This window comes from Euwallacea similis, chromosome 24 (assembly GCF_039881205.1).
Source record: "Euwallacea similis isolate ESF13 chromosome 24, ESF131.1, whole genome shotgun sequence".
Classification (NCBI taxonomy): Eukaryota; Metazoa; Arthropoda; class Insecta; order Coleoptera; family Curculionidae; genus Euwallacea; species Euwallacea similis.
Window position 1 is genome coordinate 2452929 of NC_089632.1, and position 21001 is coordinate 2473929.

The following is a 21001-nucleotide window of genomic DNA, read 5'->3' on the forward strand; positions in this document are numbered from 1 at the left end:
AACCTAAAAAGCAATTGCAGTAAAAGAATATATCAAATGAATACTCACTTTGAGTTTTATAAGCCTATACTGGACGAGTCGCTATGTCTCTTTTAATTTCCAGATATGAACTAATATTCATATTAATTTTGAAAGTTCCTCGAAATTAAGTTCATCAAATTGCATTTTTAAGAGTCCAAAGTTTTAATCCAGAGTATCCAGAGACAACATAAGATAGGTATCTGTCGTTTAGAGCAATAAACATCCCCTCAAAAAGTCTAAATTTTCCTGAAAATTTCCCAAGGGGCAGGAGTATCAAATTTTAACTACTTGTTAGATGTTAAACCCTGATCTTTTGGGAAGCTGGAAAGCAATTTCATTGAAAATGCAAGTCAAATTGGAGACCTCGGTGAGCTCTTTCAACTTGCACTGACTGGGTTGCCCTCTTTCTTTCAGTAGCCCAGAATTGGAATTCTTTAAGACCTCATAGGAATTGCGTAGAATTACCCACAAAAGACAAGTAGATAAAAAATTGAGAACAGATATAGATATATACTATATATTTTTCTATATAGGGTGTCTCACTTAAATTTAGATGAAAAATCTCGGTTAAATGGGATAAGTTTCTATTTTTAATATGGCGCAACCAGCGTTGCCAAATTGTTTATGGTTTCCGAGATTTTACAAAACATCTAAAAATAGGTCAAAACTTTTAATTGAAAATCTCGAAATGCGAAAAAAATATAATACCTCGTATATTTTTGTGACGTTGTACTAAGATAAACGAGTAAGTTACTAATAGCAATATATCCAACTTTTTCTATTTTGGAGATATTCGTGAAGTTATGCAGAGTAGTAGTATCAGTTCAACAAAAATAGGCTAATACATGGAGATCGGATTTTCGATTTTTTCAAATGAGAGACGTTATACATATTGATGCCTTTGATTTGCACTATTATAAAGAAACAACTTAATAATACATAGTTCTATACTTACAGTATCGGACAAAATTAGAGCAACTCTGTAAAATTGGTCTTAATTAAAAATATGTTTTCTGAAAATCAGATTTTTAATTATAAATGTAATATGAAAGGTATTTTAGAACTGATACATATAAATCAAAAGTTAATAACAATCCTTAAGGAAAAAATCAAAATAAACATACATTCTTTAAATTAAACCACGACAAAATTAAAGCAACTGAATAATTATTTACAATAATACGCTTTTAAATTATCACAAAACGGCTTTAAATTAATATTTAGTCCAGTACCCTTTATTCTGAATGACTTCTTCACATCTTCTGGGCATAGAAGAAATAAGATTGGTTATTATATGTGGATCAATAGACTTCCAAGCTTTTTCAATTTCTTGAAATAATAAATCTTAATTCGATATATTTTTTTCTCGAATTTTGTTGTCTACAATCTCCCACAGGTTCTCAATAGGATTAAGGTCTGGTGACTGGGCTGGCCACTTCATTGTTTCTATTTTATTTTGCGCAAACCAAGCCTTAATGATTTTAGCCGTGTGTTTCGGATCGCTGTCGTGTTGGAAAATAAATTTTAATGGTAGTTCCCATTCGGCATAAGGCAACATAATATTTTTCAAAATGTTTTGGTAGACGAATCTATCCATTTTGCCCGTAATTTTATAAATTGGACCAGTCCCAATAGCGGAGAAGCAACCCCAAACCATAACGTTCCCCCCTCCATGTTTAATTGTAGTGTTTACGTATTTTGGGTTGAGCCTCTGTCCATCTGGACGACGTACCCATTGAGCTCCATCACTTCCATATAAGCAAAACTTCGATTCATCTGAAAACAGAACTCTTTTCCATTGTTGCGGTGTCCAATCTTTATGATATGTTGCAAATAACATCCTATCATCTCTATTTTTTTTTGAAAGTTTGGGTTTTTTGGCTGGTCTTCTTCCTTTTAAACCCCCTTCCACTAACCGACGTTGTACTTTCCGAAATGACAGGTTTTCCTCCCCTACTTCTGATATTAGCTGGCGAGGGGACATTTTAGGATTATTTTTACTTAGTCTTATAAGGCGGCGATCTAATTTTTTTGAAGTTTTTCTTTTCCGACCACCACGTTTCAAGTTTGTTATCGTTCCTCGCTGGTTATATTGTTTGATGGTTTTTGAAACCACATCTTTTCTGATGCCAAACACTTCAGATATTACTTTTTGTGATTTACCACTTTGATAGGCTGTAATAATTTTTTGTTTAAGGTCAACGGAATAATGAACACCTCGAGGCATATTTGCAACTATTACTCCGAAGATAAATCGAACAATAATGAAAAATGAACAAAATCTAAAACGAGTTGCTCTTATTTTGTCGCAAACAAATTTAGTGCATTCCATTTATTGTTATTTTTTTGTATTAAAAATTCATTTAAACATTTGTATTCCATGTAAAAAAGGGTAAACCACTTTAGATTTAACAATAATAATAAAAGAATTTATTTTGGCGAAAATAATCTAAAAATAGATTAGAATTTTAAAAGTTGCTCTAATTTTGTCCGATACTGTATGTATTGCTATTTTTCAGATATTCAATGGTTTATGAAAAGTAATGAGTAATGTATCTTTCATTCGGAGTCTGACCATGGATATTTTATACCTATTCATTATACTGTTATAAAAGTGCAGCTATCAAAATTTTAAAATTTTCCGGTATAACTCCGAAACAGCAAATTTTAAACATAACGCACTTTACATAAACTGACGTAAAAATTTAACAAAACATCCGAAAATGACAAAAATTAGAGAGTTCCACTTAAAATAACGAAGTTGGTAGTTATTTCCGGTATAATCGGAAGTATCGCCATTTTTAAAATATTTTACTTGGATTCAAATTGGTCCATTCTAGTCTGAAACCAAATTTCGTTGGGCTACTATAGTGAGAAGCCAAAAATTTTCTGTTGAACGGATTGCGTGGTTAACCCTGTATACTTATGTTGCAAAAAGTAATAGTAAAGTTATCGCCCAGATAAGAAAGAATTGTGATCTAATTTGAGTATTTGCGTAATGATATTGATTAACTGAAAAATTGATATGTATGTATGCACCTGGTATATGAAATAAAACGCATGGTAAATCAATACATTTTATTATGTATTTTTGCTTCGGTATAATAAGATCATTTCCATTTGAGTCAACTAATCGAGGAACAACCGATATTCCACAGTATGATGGTACAGATTTCCAGGATATAAAATTGCCTCTGGAAAGTTTTTCTACAAATTTTTAACGCATTACTAACGTGTTTTAGATGTAATTTGTGCACACTAACATGGTTGGCCGCATCTGGATAATTCTGCGTCTCAAAACAGAAAGATCCATGTTTGAAATATCTGGATCCACCTTTTCCCAATAAAACATCCAGTTTCGATAAATCCCCTTTAAATTTCTTAGGATCCTCCGGGATGTGATTTGAGGTGTAAAACTGAACCCCAGGTTGGTTGCTGTAGATTTCTAAAATTCGCCCTAATTTTGTAACGATTAGACATGTATTAAAAATGCGTTATTTTAAGATGAACAAAAATACCACTTGGAGGATGAACAGCTCTTGCCACAAAACTATTTTCTTGTGCTGAACCTTTAGTGACGCAAAAATTGTGGTCGTACCCTAAGTACCCCGGAACCTTATGAATAACGCTTCCTAAGTTTTTGGGAATTCTTAGGTCAAAAATTGAGCCAGCTACTGGCAAGAATTTCCCTAAATGTGAGGAAAAATTGTTAATCTGGCCCATAATGTTATTTTCTTTACCTGTAGGAATGGAATCATTATCAACCTCGGTTATACAATCAGCGTTAACCGATATCAAGTGTTTGTATGTTTCGTCAGCACCGGCGCCATGTCCAGCTAAATTAAAGTACCTGCAATAAACAATAATGTATCGAAAACAAATAAATCAATTAGCTTACGAGTGATTGGTTAGATTGACGAATGTGGGCTTGGTAGAGGTTGATTTAAAGTCGAACACAAATCGATTATCATTCGTTAGTTCGAAGGTCACCGTAGTGATAACATCACCTGGAAATCCTTCTTCTAGGTCTCGGGATAAGTAACTGAGAATTACTTTGTTACCATCAACATGATGGTTCCAGTTCACCTATAAAATTGTCATAAACGGTCGATGATTGATAAGTTGTCCGAGATTCAGGCAAACCTTATCAAAACCTTTTTTCCCCCCATGCAATGTGTGGTTTCTTAAATTGGCAGTTACATGGTACGTCTTATCGGCGATATTGAATTTCGCGGACCCAATCCGGTTTGCAACTCTACCTATCGTAGCTCCGAAGTATGGATTCAAAGGGTTTCGATAACCTACAAATTTTCCTAATATTTGAGGGAATTGAAGATTATTTATGCATCAAAAACCTTTCATGTCATCAAATCCCATGACAATATCATCCAAAGTCCCATTTTTGTCAGGCATCTGTATCGATGTTATGGTAGCTCCGTAGCTGATAACCTGGACAGAGACTTTGGAAGAGTTTCTCCATGTAAATCGTGTGACGGATAAAAGTTCGCCTGAAAGGAACTTTGAGTTTGGAATTTATAGAAATAGAAATTACTGCGTAAAACCTGTCTCAGGGTCTTTGTACGTATCAAACTCGTCTTCTTCGAGTTGCATTTCATCGTTCGTAGTAGAGTTCAAAGGCATTATTGCTCAATAGAGGTATCTGAAATTGATGAAGGAAGAATTCAAAATATTGTAGCAGTGTCGATTCTTCTTGGAAAAAAGAATGCGAGAGAATATTTAGAATGCCAAAATACCTGAGTTCAAAGTTATGTGTGTTCGAAATTGTTCTTCAATATATTAGAGTCAATATCGATTCTTCTTGGAAAAAAAGTGCGAGAGGACCATTAGAATCTCAAAAATACTCGAATTCTAAAGAAAAAGATGATGTGTCTCAAACTCGTTTTCCATGAATTGGGATCTCGGAAACTATCAGAGCTACGAAGTTACTCTGATATTTTTTTAAAATAAATGCGGGAAGATCTCAATAAATGATTCTCCCCCTATCCAAAAGGAAAAATTTTAATGTGACCAGAATAAGGAAAATTTAAGTTGATGATGTTTCCAGAAAACCGAAATATTGCCTAAAAAATTTATCTTCACAAACATATTCTATCCAAAATGTCGACTACAAATTTCGATCATATTCTGATATAAATTATTTATGATATTTTCTTAGAAAATGCATAATTTTCTAAACAGTTACAGCCGCTCCAATTTTATTAGAAAGTTACTAAAATAATTGTCCACAATTTTTCCCACCCGGCTTCGCAGCTCCTGCAGTTCCCAAGATCTCAATACATCGAAGACGAATTTTTGACACTTATAGGAAATGTGTGAATTGAGTGTGAGTGTGTTGTAGCTTTTTTTAACTAAAATTCATGTTTTCTGTAAAAGAACCATTTCACAGGTAATGGCTTTAAAATTTCTCAATCGATTCGATTCTTATTAAAATATACATTGCTAGCATCAGCTGATTTTTCTGCTTTTAAAGAATTTGCTACAAGAATTTTTATCACCTTCATATTTATGTTATGGTTTATCATTAATAATGGTGCCTTTTTTGTATCGATAAACAAATGTGTACATGTTTTTTTTCTTAAATAAGAATATAAAATAATAGAATAAATAGGGAATAAGAATTCGGGGTTTATTTTAATGGTAAGGGCTGGTACCGTTTTAGGGCTCAAAGCAAAACTATAAGTCCTCTAGTGATACCGCAAATTGATCGTGCAAGAATAGTGTCTTTAGTGAAAGGAAGGCATTCGCTGAGGTTTACAGCTGAACGGATACACGTTTCCCAAAACAATGTCTTCCGCATATAGAATCTCTATTTAGAGACTAACTCTGTGCAAGATCTGGTCTTAGACGTGGTAGTAACCAAACGCAGAATCGCTATAGACACTTAACAATTCGACGAAATCCTACTATGGCAATAGCAGAGGTTCGAAAAGAAGTTACACATGCACTTGGAGTTGCTATGTCTTATTCAATGCCAAAAAGACGATTCGTTCAGTCTAGTTTGCGGTGTTCTCGACCAATAAGGATTCCTCAGGTACAATATCAATGCATATTTCGACGATTGCAGTGAGCTGAATAGCACACGCTCTTACCCGAAGGATTTTGCAATTTTGCTCTTTCTTCTGATAAGACCAAAATTTGTCTGATAAATGATTCTTGCCGGTGCCGCCGAATTCGAATTTGAAGAGAGCCAACAAGAGCTGCTTAACTTGCCCACGCTCGCCCCCGTGCCTCTTTTTGCGGGAGGAAGTACCATGTTTTGAGGTGGTATAATATCCGACGGGCTGCACCTACTTAGTTTATGTTCAAAGTACAATGATTAATACAATAAGGACATTCTGAATCCTTGTGTTAGATTATGGCGAGGGGCTGTTGGTGACAGATTAGTCTTCATGGATGACAATGCCCGTCCTCACCGTACTATGTGTGCAGTAAATGACTGCCTTGAAAGTGAGGGAATCATCCATTTAGATTGGCCCGCTTTGTCACCTGACGTGAAACCTAGAGAACATACTTGGGTTATGTTTTCCAGAGCTGTGAACTCTCGAAGAAACCCTCCCAGAACCATCTAGGAGCTTGTTATTGCTATTGTAGAAAAATGGCAGCGTATTTCTCAAGATCTTACAGCTAACCTTGTTCAAAGCATGAAGCGGCGTCTTCAAGCTTGTATTGATGCCAGGGGTAGAAATACACGTTATTCATTTCTCTTTTTACTTCAAAAATTAAAAAAAAAATTGTTTGTCTTTAAGAATTGTTTTTATCGTTTAAAATTTAGTAATAAAGTAATTAAAGGACAAAATAAATCAGTTTTAATCGAAATTCATTAATAAATAATTATTTTACATTGATTGCGCCACATAAGAAAATATCCAAGAATCAAAGTGATGCAAAACTTTCGAGGCTATGTGTAAATCTCATCGTTATAACTTAGATTGTCCTAACTGGTGATCATCATCATCAAATAGACGTTAAAGTGTCAGAGGTATATCTAGGATCGACTTATCTGTTAGTCAGATGTCTGATGATACATGGAACATGGTTAAAGCAACGCCCTACGTTTATGGGTTACTTCCTTCTGCAAGGTTTTTTTTATAATCACCTGTTATTATTTGCTTGTACGCGTGATCACTAAAAAATATCTCTAGTAGGCATTGAGATATCAGAGGCATGTCTGGGATCGACTCATCTGTTAGTTAGACATCTGTTAGTTAGAGTTTAACGATACATGGGAAATAGCTAAATCAACGCCCTACGTTTATGGGTCACTGCCTTCTGCAAGGTTTTTTCTTAATAATCACCCGTTATTATGTTCATGTAAATAACGGGCGACCATTAAAAAAAATCTCTCAGTAGGCGGCGAACCGGAAACGTAGGACCTTATCCTTTAGATAGAATGAAGTAACAAACTTCTTACTGGATTTGCAAAATATTCAAACTTAGTCCAATACCAAAATCAAAATGCGTATAGAATCACTTTCTTACCTCCTTATTCGAACCACTCAGGAACTGTTCTTTTCTTGTTTCACTGATCTTCTGAAGATACACACACAAATTCAAGCCTTATAGTACCTGCGTCAAAACTGATATTTTCGATTAAACTAATGAATTCTACTGTTTTTCGAAAGCCGTACCGCAGTCGGTTTGAATGCGATAATGCTGCTCTGATAACTTTACGGTTGATATTGTTGTAAAAGTTCATTTACCTTGTATGGTATACCGCTAACGTGTTAATAACAGCAGTATTATCATATAGGCAATATCGCTGGTCTGATTAGGAAACTGCAGATTTGTCTATAAATATTGCAGAACGATTGTGGTTTGGGAAATCACCGTAATTATTTTTTATTGCAGATGGTTTTGCCACTTTGACGATGATAACTATGTGAACGTCCCACGTTTGGTGCGATTTCTGGGCGATTATAACCCTAGGGAGGACTGGTATTTGGGCAAACCCAGTATTCAAGCCCCACTAGAAATAGTCAGCAAGGACAAAAAATCAGTGAGTTTTTATTAACCTTAAGGCCAATATATCAAACTCCTGATTGCTTTGCCAACAAGATGATTTTAATAGAAGTCGTGAAATCAGAGCAAACCATTTATCGATTTCTCCATGACCATGGAAATTATCTTCTTAGTAGAATTTTAATAGATATATAAATGTGAGAAATTTGGCCATTAAACCCCTAGATCCTTAGAACTATGAAATTTTCCGATTCCGATCCTAATAGCTTGTAATCTAATACATGCTAGATCGAGTTTGCTATTTTGGTTCGAACATAGAAATAGTTAAGAGAAAATTTGCAATATCCTAAGGTTTCCCTAGCAGTACCTCATTTTTAAAGAGGACAAAAGCCTATTTGCCAAATTTCAATAATCTGAAGATTCCGGTCTTGCTCTGATTTGAAGGATGCGAAATCGACTTTACAATTTTGACCAACCCTCTGAATGCAGTACCAGTTGACAGGAAATTTTTAGCTGCATGAGATGCTTCTTTTGCCGGAACCAAATTTTCAAAGGGACCTATTTATCAACTGTATAATATCATCACTTTCTAGATTTTAAAGTTCCGGTCCTAATATGTCTTCATTTGAGACACGCAGGATCGGGTTTATGATTTTTGTAGTAGTCCGAAGTTAGTTGACAGAAGAGATGCAATATCCGGAGATGGTTCCTTTGGAGGTTCCAGTTGACAGGAAATTTGAAATATTCTAAATCCACTCCTTTGACGATATAAAATATTTTATATCGTCAATTTTCTGTCACATTTTTTTCTCTAACTCGCAATTCATTTCTCCTAATAACTCCTGATTTAAAGAGTGCAGGACTGAGTTTACAATTTTTGAAAAGAATCCGGAGTTAATATTAGACGACAGCGAATTTGCAATATCGTGAAATTGTTCCTTTGGCGGTACCAAATTTTTAAAAATTTTAATTTTGTCTTCTAATACAAAGAATATGCGTACGTATTTTCTTCTACTCTTGAACATGCAACACAATGTACTGATGATTACGACTTTAATTAAAAGTAATATTAAATTTATGGAGATTTTCTATGGTTATGCAATTTTCGAAATAACACACAGTGTATCTAACAAATCCAAAATTTATGAGCAGTAAAACTGAAAATTCACAATGAATAAGATATTATAGCGGTTGTTTTTTTCTCCAGAATAAGAATAAAATCTTTCTGGGAATTGTTAGTTGCCTAAACATGCAGACTTCTTATTTTTGTTCCTCTTGGCCGGTTATTTCCCACGTATGGTCAACAACTAAAACAACATGAAAAAGTGAATATTTTAAAATATTTATAGCAACAATCAATTCTGCATTGAGTATAAATGGGAAATGTCGTTGGGGTAATAGAACTTAACTTTCACATATTTACTTATTTTAGACAACCAACACGACAATGAAGAAACAATGATCCTTTGGATTGACATCAAAGTGACGTATATTATCTGTCATCGTGTCTAACATGACAGACATCACTTTGAAATAATTTCTCTACTAAATTCCCTTTAATTAACGCATGCAAAGACATTTTTTCTTAAGATTCAACTCTCTTTTACCATGCCGTAAAAGGAGAGTGTGCTATCACGATAAACTGGACTTAATGGCTATCGCCTAAACGCCTCAGTGAGCGCGCGTTCCGTGCGCATTCATAAATCTTCTACAAATAAGTGCAACGCTATATTTAATGCTGACCCAATTGACCCGGTAGCGGTTGGGGACCACGCCCTAATGCTGATGACCTTTCGGTAATTTGCAACGATAATACGGTTATATACTGGAATGAATAGTATGTCCGAGGTCACTATTGACAGTGGTTATAATTATTGATAATAAGACCGGAAATTTTAAAAACATATACAATTTTGCAAAATAATGAAAGTGATTTGGGTTGAAATGACGCAAAAATTACTTAAATCTCAATTTGAGTTTACAAATCTACCAAAATGCGTTCGTTTGACTACATTTGAATTCGGAAAACTCATGAATACGAAATTCCATTATTTAGGGAAAACAAAACCCAAAAAGAACAGAAAAAAAAAATTTCAATCGTTTGCTAAACGGCATCGACCATTCAGCTTTGAGAACCTATCAAAAGCAACAAAATTAAGATTACAACGGTTAAATAGTTTCCATTTGGTACAAAAATTAGAAAGGCTCTTTGCACTAGACTAAGGTGTATAAGTGTTTCAGTCACGATTTGCGAGAGTACTTGTCATGGTATCTACTGAAACTCCCATATCATTGATCAACTGAAGTGTGCGGTACATTAGATTACTTCCTATAAAGTCGACGTGAGATTTATTAACTTGCCTTATTTCGAAACGATATCTTACAGTGCGAAAGTTGCTACGATTTTGACCATATTTTCATTTCTTAACCTATTAGATACATATTTTATGAGGAAAAGCAAATTTGAAAGTCCGATTACCATCACGCTTTATGGCCCTAGAGACAATATTTCAACATCCTCATACCTTTACCAAAAAAGTCTCATTAATTTCGGATTGCGGTGTACCTGTACCCACCCTAGCCACAGTTGCGTGCAAAAGATGGTTTTATAAATAAATAATATATATCACGAAAACTAGGAATAACATATGTAGTAACATGAAGCCCATTAAATATAGTTCCAAAATAAACGACTTAGGAATTTATTGAAAATAATCAAAACAAATTAGAAAAAGGTACTTATTTTGCCTTGTTCAAAAGTATTTTAAAAAGCTTATTTTTTCTCAAATTTTTACTTTAAATGCTAAAAATTGTTCATATTTTGTAAAAAAAAAAATAATTTATAATTACAAGCAGAATTAGTATGTATAACAAAATATAGGATAGCCCATTTCAAGAAATGCATTTTTGTCACGCTAGGATTTTCTGGATCACTCTGTAGTTTATATTAAGAAATAAAAATTCATGAACAACTAAATAGCTGTTATACAGGATGTCCGGAAATAATATTGAAATATTTAGGAAGGTGATTCAAGAGATTAAAATAATTAAAAAAGTTCTTATAAACATATCTCAAAAATTGTTTCTTAAAGAAGCTAGGAAATCTGAAAATGGTTTTTTTCGCAAAATTTTCGAAAAGATTTGCGCTAAAATTATGAAATTAGGTATACTGTAATAAGTCGGAATAGGAAAACTTTTTTTGTGTTAACAATTAAAGATTTTAGTCAGGGGTGTCATATAAAAGGGGTTTCCTACATATACAATGTTTCCCTAACTTTTTTATTTGTGACATTTCTTAATTTTTTGAAATCAAATTACGGAATCTCAAATATTTTTAAGTAAAAAAGGTCTTTTTAATTCATTTAGTTAGGATAGACCGTTTTCCAAAAAAATGAGTTTTTATAAACTGATGCACGATTAAATGGACATCGAAATCTATGAAGAAAAGAATTAGGGGATGCATTGAGATGAACGAAAACCATTTTCAACATATGATGTAAATAAGTAATATATCCTCAATATTAGTTTTATTATCGTTGCCTAATAAAAAAATATTTCTATTACAGGGATTAAGTTGCATTTCGGTGTCCATTTAATCGTCTATCGATTTATAAAAACTCATTTTTCTGGAAAATGATTTATCCTAAAAAGATGAAATAAGAGGATCTTTTTACTTAAAAATATTTGAGATTCCGTCATTTAATTGTAAAAATTAAGAAATGTTACAAACAAAATGTTACGGCAACATTTATATAGGGGAAACCCTATATGTGACACCATTGACTAAATTCTGTAATTATTAACACAAGAAAAGTTGTCCCATTCTAACTTATTAAAGTATACTGAATTTCATAATTTTAGCGCAAATCGTTTCGAAAATACTGCAAAAAACCATCTTCAGAGTTCCCTATTTAAAGGGTCTTGGCCCCTTTAAGAAGTAATTTTTGAAGTAGGTTTATAAGAACTTTTTTATTATTTTAATCTCTTGAATCATCTTCCAAAATATTTCTACATTATTTCCGGACACCCTGTAGTAAATTTTTTTCTAAACCTTACGGTTTTTAAGATAAGGTAGTGTAGTAGTGTTGTGATGAGGTAGTATCTTACGTGAATCACTCTACACATTTAACGAAGTTCATGTTACCACATAAAATTTTCCTATTACATATTATTTATTTATAAAAACATCTTTGGCCTGAAGCTTCTGTACACGGCTGTATAGGCACATCTTCTTCATGGTTGGCCGTTCCCGCTTGAAGCTGCTGGATCTCCTCCTCAACAACCAACCTCTTCTCTTTTCAAACTGTCTCTATCACCTTCTTAATGATTTGAATATCCTTGGAGTGCAAGTGTTCTTTTCTCACTTGCTCAAAGCTTCATCTTCTCACTGGATATCTCCACAGTGGTGTCTTCCAGAATCGCAGACATATTCAGAGCTCTGTGCACAAACAACTCTTTCTCTTCCCACCTTTTAGTTTCCTCTTTAATTTTCTTCCCTTTCGCCTTGATCAATTTTAGTTGAATCTTGCTATTGATTTTTCCTTTTTTCTTGCTGATGGCGGCCTGGATTTGCTGAATAATCGTTTCGGATAATGAGGCGACCTCTATTTTATCCCATGACGGTATTGTTTCCGGCCACATTAAAACTTTTGAAAAAAGCAAAAATCATGGAGGAACCACATACCGATGAGATTTCACTGAATGTGGAGAAATCGACCAAAGGTTGGAACTGATTTCGTTGTAAACATGGAAAGATCTTATTGGAAAAGTTACCGGGAGTTTAATATATTAACTCTAAAGCGGTGTGCAGGAAAAATATTTGTATTTTGCCTGACATTGAAAATAGAGTTTTTAAGCATTTTTACTATTTTTGTTTATTTTCTCTTTTTTACATTTAATGTATCGTTAAAATATGCGCATATTTCATGAAACCCACATCCTTTTCACTCTACCTTGACCAGAGACGTCTTCCGAGATCTCATTAGTTGATTTCCTTCCACACCAGATTAAGCTAATTAAAAGTCCGTACAGTCCTTCGATAAAAATGACGTATTCTCTTGGGCCTTTTCGACAACATAATTAAAATGAAGATAATGGGGAATTTAAGTAGTTAACGAGACCGTAATCTGATTATGTTGTAATAAGAAGACCATTTAAATTGGGTAAAGTGTCAACGATTTGATACATGAAGTTAATTACTTCACTCGCCTTCTCAGATATGTATATTCGTGAATCGGCGACCTCGAATGGTAGAGACCTTTTCGAGGATCAATAGATACTCTTGGAAAAATCAAATTCGAATTTTTCGCTTTATTTCCTAATAGGGCGGCGATCCTCAGTACCTGAAAATCCTATAAATGTTTAAAAATCCTTTAAATTGTATCGCAAAAATCTCCCCCGTTTAGCACTCTTTCTACTACTCTTTTATATGTATGTGATGTCTTTTGACACTTTTGAGTTTCAATGTGTGGAAACTGTGGAAATAATTATTAAAAAACATTCATTTTTTCATTTTTTTGGATTTTATTTACAAAATAACAAAATAATTAAACATTGTAACTTTTATTTTCTTTTTCTATTTTTTCGAAAAACTCTTACAGTTTTTCAAAGAATTTATTCAAAATTAGTGCTTAAGAAACGATTTGACGACTACAATTTAAATTTAATTTTCATTTGGTGATAGCAGTTTGGAAGCTCCACTTAACTCATATTCCGCATGTGTAATTTCACATAATTTTTTTGCCGCTTACTTTACCAATTCGGTGATTGTCAAAATGAATTCTCTTATATTTTTTACTCAAATAAGAGTCGCTGGGAGTCATCGTTTTCGAAATAATTACATTTAAAAAATTCAGTGTCATTAATATAAAATTACCAATATTATAAACACTTTTACTATTTATGTACATACCTGAAATGGAAATTTTTACCAATTTTACACTACAGTATACTTAAATTAAAGTTACTGCGAAGTAAATACCAGAATTCCAAAACTGAGTTGTACAATTATTTTCCACAACATATTTCAACACTTCAATGATTTGCAGTAAATTTCAATAATGCAAACAATAACCGAATGTAAAAATTATACCGGGGATTTCTCCATTTTCTATCACAACTGGAATAAGGCTGCCCTAATATAAATTAGAATGGAAATTGTTTTGGTATTAAGTGTAAAATAATTTAAAACTGGACAATGTTGTAAAATCTTTAGGGTGTCTAAATACACATCATAGTATACCATGTATGTATGTATATTTAGATCCAAGATAGGTTGAAGGAAAATGATACCGTTAAATAAATTTAACAACTATTATACAGAAAGGCAAACAATTAATTGAGAAAAAATTATTAAGCTTAGGAAATAACTCCAAGTTAAAATTTTAAAAGATGTCTATTAATATCTTTTAGTAAAAATAGTGTTACTACATGTTTTAATCTTTCTTTAATTTAATATGTATGTTATAACAAGTAGTTTTCTTCTTATTTCCAGCTTCCAGTTAAATTTTGGTTTGCCACTGGCGGAGCTGGATTTTGCTTAAGTCGAGCATTAACATTGAAAATGATGCCATTAGCTAGGTGAGTTTTATATTTATCATGTTTCTTCACACCACATACAACCAAAATAATGTTTGTAACTGTTAAATATGTCCAGAAAAAGTCTAGAATAGAAAGCTTTCCCTAGGCAAACATCCCTTCACAAAAAGGAAAATTTGTATCCGCTCTGCATCCGACCCTCTATTCCTCCTCAAACTAAAGCACTCAATTTATAGGGAAAATTAGAGGATTTCGAATGATGTATTGTGTTCCGGATTTTATTGCTATTATGCGGCTCTGGTCCCCACCAGATAAAACTAAAAATCATTCAGTTTGCAGAGAAAGCTTCAAGATTCTGAGTTAGGCTAAGAATGCCTTGAACATTAAATTCGAATATTATCAAGTATCGACATCAATTCCCTCACGTATTTCCACCGAAAATGATTCGATTAAGCCAAGTCGAGTTAACGCCTCCTATCAAGGCATTTTAAATTGAATATTTTTCCGCCTTAACTTTGTTATGGAGCTGCGGTAACTTGCAATTTAATCTCGTGGTAAAACCAATTTCGAATCATTTTCCACTATAATAGGCTTAATTGGCCTATCAAATTGTTGGGAAGGAATAAGAAATATCCGGCGTCTTCGCAAGTGCTTATCCTCATCAAAAGTGGTTAGATTAATAAATCTTTTTGCCTACTTGAAATATAAGAAGTTCTAACTAGAACTTATTCTTTAAGTTTTGTTCTAAATTTTCCAATATATTTTGTCTATCTATTAAGGCGTCACGGTGGTGCGGATGAATGAAGGAAGGTGAATGAGCCTCTTAAATTTTACTGGGAACCATCCATCCACATTTTTATCTGAAATATTCAAATTAAGGAAAATTCCTTATTCAAGACGTGCAGGGTAAGTCGTAACGGTACCGACACAGAATAAGTGCGTGTAGGGAACATCAAAATATGACGATTTGCTACTTTTTTTTCTCTACGGTTAATAATTGAGAAAATATTAACCTCCGCAGTTGGATTGAAAATTTCTAAAAAAAACAACATATTTTAGTAATGCGCCATCACAACGCAACCAAATTTGGAACATGTTTTATTCTTACCAACATCTTTAATTGGTAGAAAAGTGAAATCAATAGATGCTTAATAATGGTTGGGTTAGGGGTAAGGTAGGGTATAAACGAGTTGTTGTTCTTTTTATCTGTAAGGTAACTAACAAAACGAACAATACCATTTGATAGCAATTTTAATATTAAAACTTTTTTCGCCTTCAAAATTTGTCGAAAATGTTAAAATTTTTAATAAAATTGCAGTTTTGCAGAGTAGAACCACACAAAATTCAAATAGATTTAAAGGGACCAGTCAAAAACGATGCGGTCTTTCACTGGTCTGTTAGTTATAAAGATATCCTAAATATGGCATTATATCAGTGCGATTTATTTATTTATTTTTATTTACAAGCCAACTTTGGAGGTTAATATTTCCTCAACTATTAACTGTAGAAAAAAATATTCAATAAATCGTCGTATTTTAAGGTCCTGGACACGCACCTGCTTTGTGTCGGTTCCGTTACGACTCACCCTGTATATTTAGGTCCGATTGCATTAGTAGGGGTTAAGGTACGATCAACTTAACTTTTACTTTACAGATAATTTTATAGGTCAAACTTAAGCTGAACGCATTTAACCGTCTAATCTGACATGCTTTTCTCAAGGAAGCGTGGTAAATGGGTTATTTACATTTCACTGGGAACAATCCGTCTGAATATTTATCTGAAATATGCAAATTAAGGGATATTCCTTATCCAATAGATATAGGGTCATCGAACGAAAACTTGACTCCCGTTTAATCTTGAAAAATAAAGATTTTTCAGAAAATTCCTAAAATACGTCAAAATAGTTTTTCAGGGGGACGAATTCTTATTAAAAAATGTTCAACCCCCAAACTTCACCCTTATGCGTGTCACAATAACTTTTTCAAAGATTTTAAATGGCACGCGGAATCATATGACACCTCAAATTAAAGATTATTCAAAACTACATTCAATGGTGTAATTCGATTCAAAATTTATCGATTAGGTTATGAGAAAACAGCTATAAATTTCGTAAAAAATGTAATACAAATTTAGTTAAATAGTACGTAAAGAATGAAAAAACTTGTTCTGCGATTTTATGCTCACAAACAGTTTTTGTTTATTTTTATTTATTTATTTATTCTCTTTTTATATTTTTTAATGGTGCTCTAATGTATCCATTACCTACGTAGTATAAAGTAATTTATAGTTTTTTTTATTTACTCAAAAAGTATTAATTTTTGATACTTATGATGTATATTGTATTTGTCCATTTTTTTCTACCAATCTAGTGGTGCAAAAATAATTGTAAGGTACTATTTGAAAGGAAAACTTTTCTGAATTTAAAAATTCTGAATTTCAATAATTTTTTTCAAAATTGTTTTCAAATATTTTTCTTAATTTTTTAATTGTTTGTAAATAACAGTTTTCCGACAATTTAAATTTTACTTCATCAATTTATGTCAAATAATTTTGTAACTAATTAAACTTTAGTAAAGCTCTACAAATGTCGTAGGAGTCGTAAAAATTAAAATAATTCAAAAATAGTTGAAAATCGGTACTGTGTTGTATTATGAAAATTATGTTTATTTTTGAAAAATACCCATTTTCTCTAAAAAAACTGCCATGTCCCATTAAAAAAAATGAAGTAAGGGTCAGTTTCTGGTTTAACCGGAAGTTATATCACGTTGAAAATATTTTTACAATGTCAGATTTTTTCCACAAAACAAATATACATTAAACTTATAATTTTCCATATGCGGATTGTGTCAGCTCCCAAACGCGAACCCTGTATTCCATCCAATTTTTATGTATTTTTTGTGCTGTATTCCAAATTTAATTCAAAACAATGTTTTTATTAATAAAACGTACATTAAGAAAATTGTAATTGTTGTGCTTTTGGTGTGTGTGAGAGGAGAAACGAAGATTCGTGTCAATTTCCAGGCACAGGGTGTCTAGTTCTTATACGCAGTTTCTCAATGACTCCTGCAGTATCTCTTCGTTTTTCTATAGTATTTCTTACTTTTTTCTCAAAAAAAAAAAATTAAAAGTATTCGATTTTCTTCCCATTGGTTATTCCCAAAGGTATTTTAACGAAGGATAATCAAATGCGGTAACAAACGAGGTTCTCTTCTGCCAAAAAAATAAAAATTCCCTCCCAAATATTCTCTAATTGGAAGAACTGAATAACCCTCGAATTTCGGCAAATAATTGGGCATTGTAATTGACCGACTAAATCGACATCTACTTGGCGAATTATTCGAACTATGCCGAAGGGTTTAGTCCGATTTCCTTAACGAGGGTACTTTGTGTAAAATATCGTAGAACTTTATTAGTTGAACTCGCGGTATTTCTTAATGAGCCGTTTTTCGGAAGTAGCGAAGTCCTGCAAAAAAGATGCTCATTAGTGGCCGCTGGCAGTCACTTTTAGTGCCGTCAAACTGGATTTATGGGGATAATTAGAAATAAATCGCGAAGTTTTTAGATAGCAATAAGCGATGACACAAAGTGATTTGAAACCGTTTCGAAGCTCAGGACTTCCTTTAGTTGTCTGCTATATTACAGCTATTAATCGAATTCCATACCTACTTGACTCCCTTTTTTGTTTGAGTCTCAAAGAATCTAATTTACAGACTTTTTTCTTAATCATTTAGTGACGGAAAATTTATCAGCATTGGAGAGAGGATTCGCCTTCCAGATGATGTCACGATGGGCTACATTATTGGTATGTGTTTAAATTCATGTAGTTTTAGTTTTAACAAAGCACGTAATAGTTCATTTTATACGAGCTGCCTATTTTTAACTGATTACCGCACCTATTTTCCGGATTCACGGATTGGTAGTACCAGTAAGAATTTGATCAGCGTTTCTCTTCTTTAACTCCAATAATAATTTTGTCGAATTTGCTGTTACGAATAAACAATATACAGAGTGTCCATTTAACAGCCCCTCGAGCTCCTATGAGTTTATCTATGATTTCATAAAAAAAATCAATTATGGGATGCTATATGAGGCTAATGAAGGCAAATTTAAAAATTAGTGCCAACTCTACAGGGTGTCCCAAAAAACGGGGCGTCATAAAGTGTAATTTTTTTAAATAGGACCACCTGCATTTTTTCAGGTTATAGAATCCATCTAGGAATTGTTACACATGCTAAAGGGGTAGAATCTCAAACGGCATTGTAGGTTGAGTGACTCCTTATTTAAAAGGGTTTTTAATTCTGATTATCGGCAAATAGGTTTTTTCAATTTTAGATTACCTGTTAAATAATAAACTACTATAATCCACAAATTCTAAAGTAGGTACAATGGGCTGGGTACTCTAAAGTAGGTACTGGGCAAATGGGTGAGGTTTGAGGTAGCTATGTGTAAAACCTTCTCACTTTCTATTCATCAAATTTTCATCTACGACCATCCATTTTTTGAGTTTATTCAGCAGTAATTCAATTTGAAGAAAAATTCAAAAAATTTCAATTATTTTCAATGTATACAATATATCCATCATACTTCGATGTATTTCGATGGTTCTAAAATTGAAAACAAATTAAACGATGATAATAAATTAAAGACCCTGTCAAATGAGGTATAACTCGACCTATAGTGCCATTTGAGATCCTAAAATTGAATGCACCCCCGCAAAGGGGGGTTGTTTTGGTGAATCTGCATTCAACACTAAAGTGTGTACTCCTCTAAAATAAAATTCATGTGTCGCGGCAATTTCTAATGCTTTGATCAAAATAGTTCAAAATAAACCGGATGCAAAGTTTTCAGTGGTACACCCGGTATAAAACAATAATGCGGGTTATGGCAAAACTAGCCCATTAATTCATTAGGTATACGTGTCATTGCTGGATTGTTATTAAACTGTTTTAAGGAAAGGCGAAAAAAGATACTTTACACTCATTAAACACGTCTAGTAATGGCGTCTTTTGCAGCGAATAGTGGCAAATGGTGTATTATACATAAAAATTGGGAAGTATGTCGTAATGTATATGTCGAAGATTTAGTAGTTCATGAGTTTTAGTATTATAGTATTAAAGTTAGGTAAACTGATAAAGCGATCTAGGGATGAAGCACTATCGAACGAGGTTACTACTACCGCCGCTACCAAATGGTCGGGAAATCCCATTTGGGACTAGGATACGGGGAAAGAAATGCAGAAGTAAAAAATATGCACTTGAAATATAGAAAAACGAAGGTGCGGTTGTGTAGTGGTAAATTCGTTAAGTTGCCTTTCTATATTTTGATTAACCATGAAAAATGTTCATAATGTTATTCCAACATATACAGAATGTCCATTAAAGATAGGGCAAAAATTCAGAGGGTTATTACCTGGACTATTCTAAGAATATTTTGTCCTTTAATGATTTTTGAAAAGCCTCTTTGTTCCGAAGACACAGGGTGAGAAAAATTTTCGATAATAGTAACATTTTGTTATTTTGTATTTTGTAAAACTTCTTATTTTATAAAAACTGTTGAAAATGATTACTGCAAGTGAAGTAGTCATTGTGTGGTCCACCTCAATTAATGAATTTCAGAAGAAATTCGCTTCATCGGTAAAAAGAGTCGTAGTCGAAGTGGACCACTTATGGCCTACTCGGTCCCCAGACTTAAACCCCCTGGATTATTTCCTATAGGGGTATCTAAAGTCATTAGTTTATAATACTCCTGTGAGAAATGTGGAAAATTTGAAAAATCGAATCATTGCTGGGGGCAACTCAATAAAAAACGTCCCTAATGTTTTTGAAAGAGTTGGGCAGTCGATGAGGAGAAGATTAAATTCTTACACCCTAACTTGAGGTAATGATTTTTAACAGTTCTTGTCAATTAAGAAGCTTTACATGTAATATTTAGTAATAAAGTTTTTCTCATCCTATATCTTCGGAACAAAGAGGCTTTTCAAAAATCATCAAATGACAAAATATTCTTAGAGTAGTCCAGGGAATAACCTTTTGAATTTTTTCCGTATGTTTAATGGACACCCTGTATTTAAATTAGATGAATCATGCCAATCAAATACAGCTAAATATTTATTACCGGCAACATCTCGTAACTAAAATATTCCTAGAATCGTTTCACTGTATTTCTCGTTTTTTCCAAATCTCCTATTAACCGAACTGGTTCGGTTGGTTTCTAGTCATCATTGTTAAATTGAGGAAACGCCAATTACATTGGATACCTCAATTGGGTTAAATTGATGCGAGCATTCCGTCCACATTGAGCGTTCAGTTGAGCAAATACAGAATTAGATAAAAAAATCAGCTTTGTAGAAAAAATTTGCTCAAATAGATATTTTCTTTCTTGTAATACTACGGTAAAAAAAATTACTTCAACATATGCTAGGAGGAACACGTCGATTTTTCAAATGGTCTTGGAAAAACCTTTG

At 33.1% G+C, this 21001-nt stretch overlaps 2 protein-coding genes across 2 annotated transcripts in view; one reads left to right on the top strand and one right to left on the bottom strand.

Moving 5' to 3' along the window:
* The window catches only part of fng (Fringe glycosyltransferase), a 49402-nt gene that overhangs the window by 24231 nt on the left and 4170 nt on the right, over positions 1 to 21001 (top strand). Inside the window, exons 5-7 of the mRNA XM_066401938.1 lie at positions 7891 to 8038; positions 14495 to 14580; positions 18270 to 18340. Coding sequence (XP_066258035.1) covers positions 7891 to 8038; positions 14495 to 14580; positions 18270 to 18340 — 305 coding nt within the window. The remainder of the gene's footprint in view (positions 1 to 7890; positions 8039 to 14494; positions 14581 to 18269; positions 18341 to 21001) is intronic.
* Positions 3106 to 7827, bottom strand: LOC136416661 (galactose mutarotase-like). Its single transcript, XM_066401940.1, has 9 exons — positions 7522 to 7827; positions 4584 to 4681; positions 4377 to 4529; positions 4165 to 4322; positions 3920 to 4107; positions 3762 to 3871; positions 3540 to 3710; positions 3285 to 3478; positions 3106 to 3228 (listed from the first exon to the last, which is right to left on the bottom strand). Exons 2-9 carry the CDS (start codon positions 4660 to 4662, stop codon positions 3151 to 3153), a joined length of 1131 nt encoding a protein of 376 aa, XP_066258037.1. The 5' UTR covers positions 4663 to 4681; positions 7522 to 7827; the 3' UTR covers positions 3106 to 3150.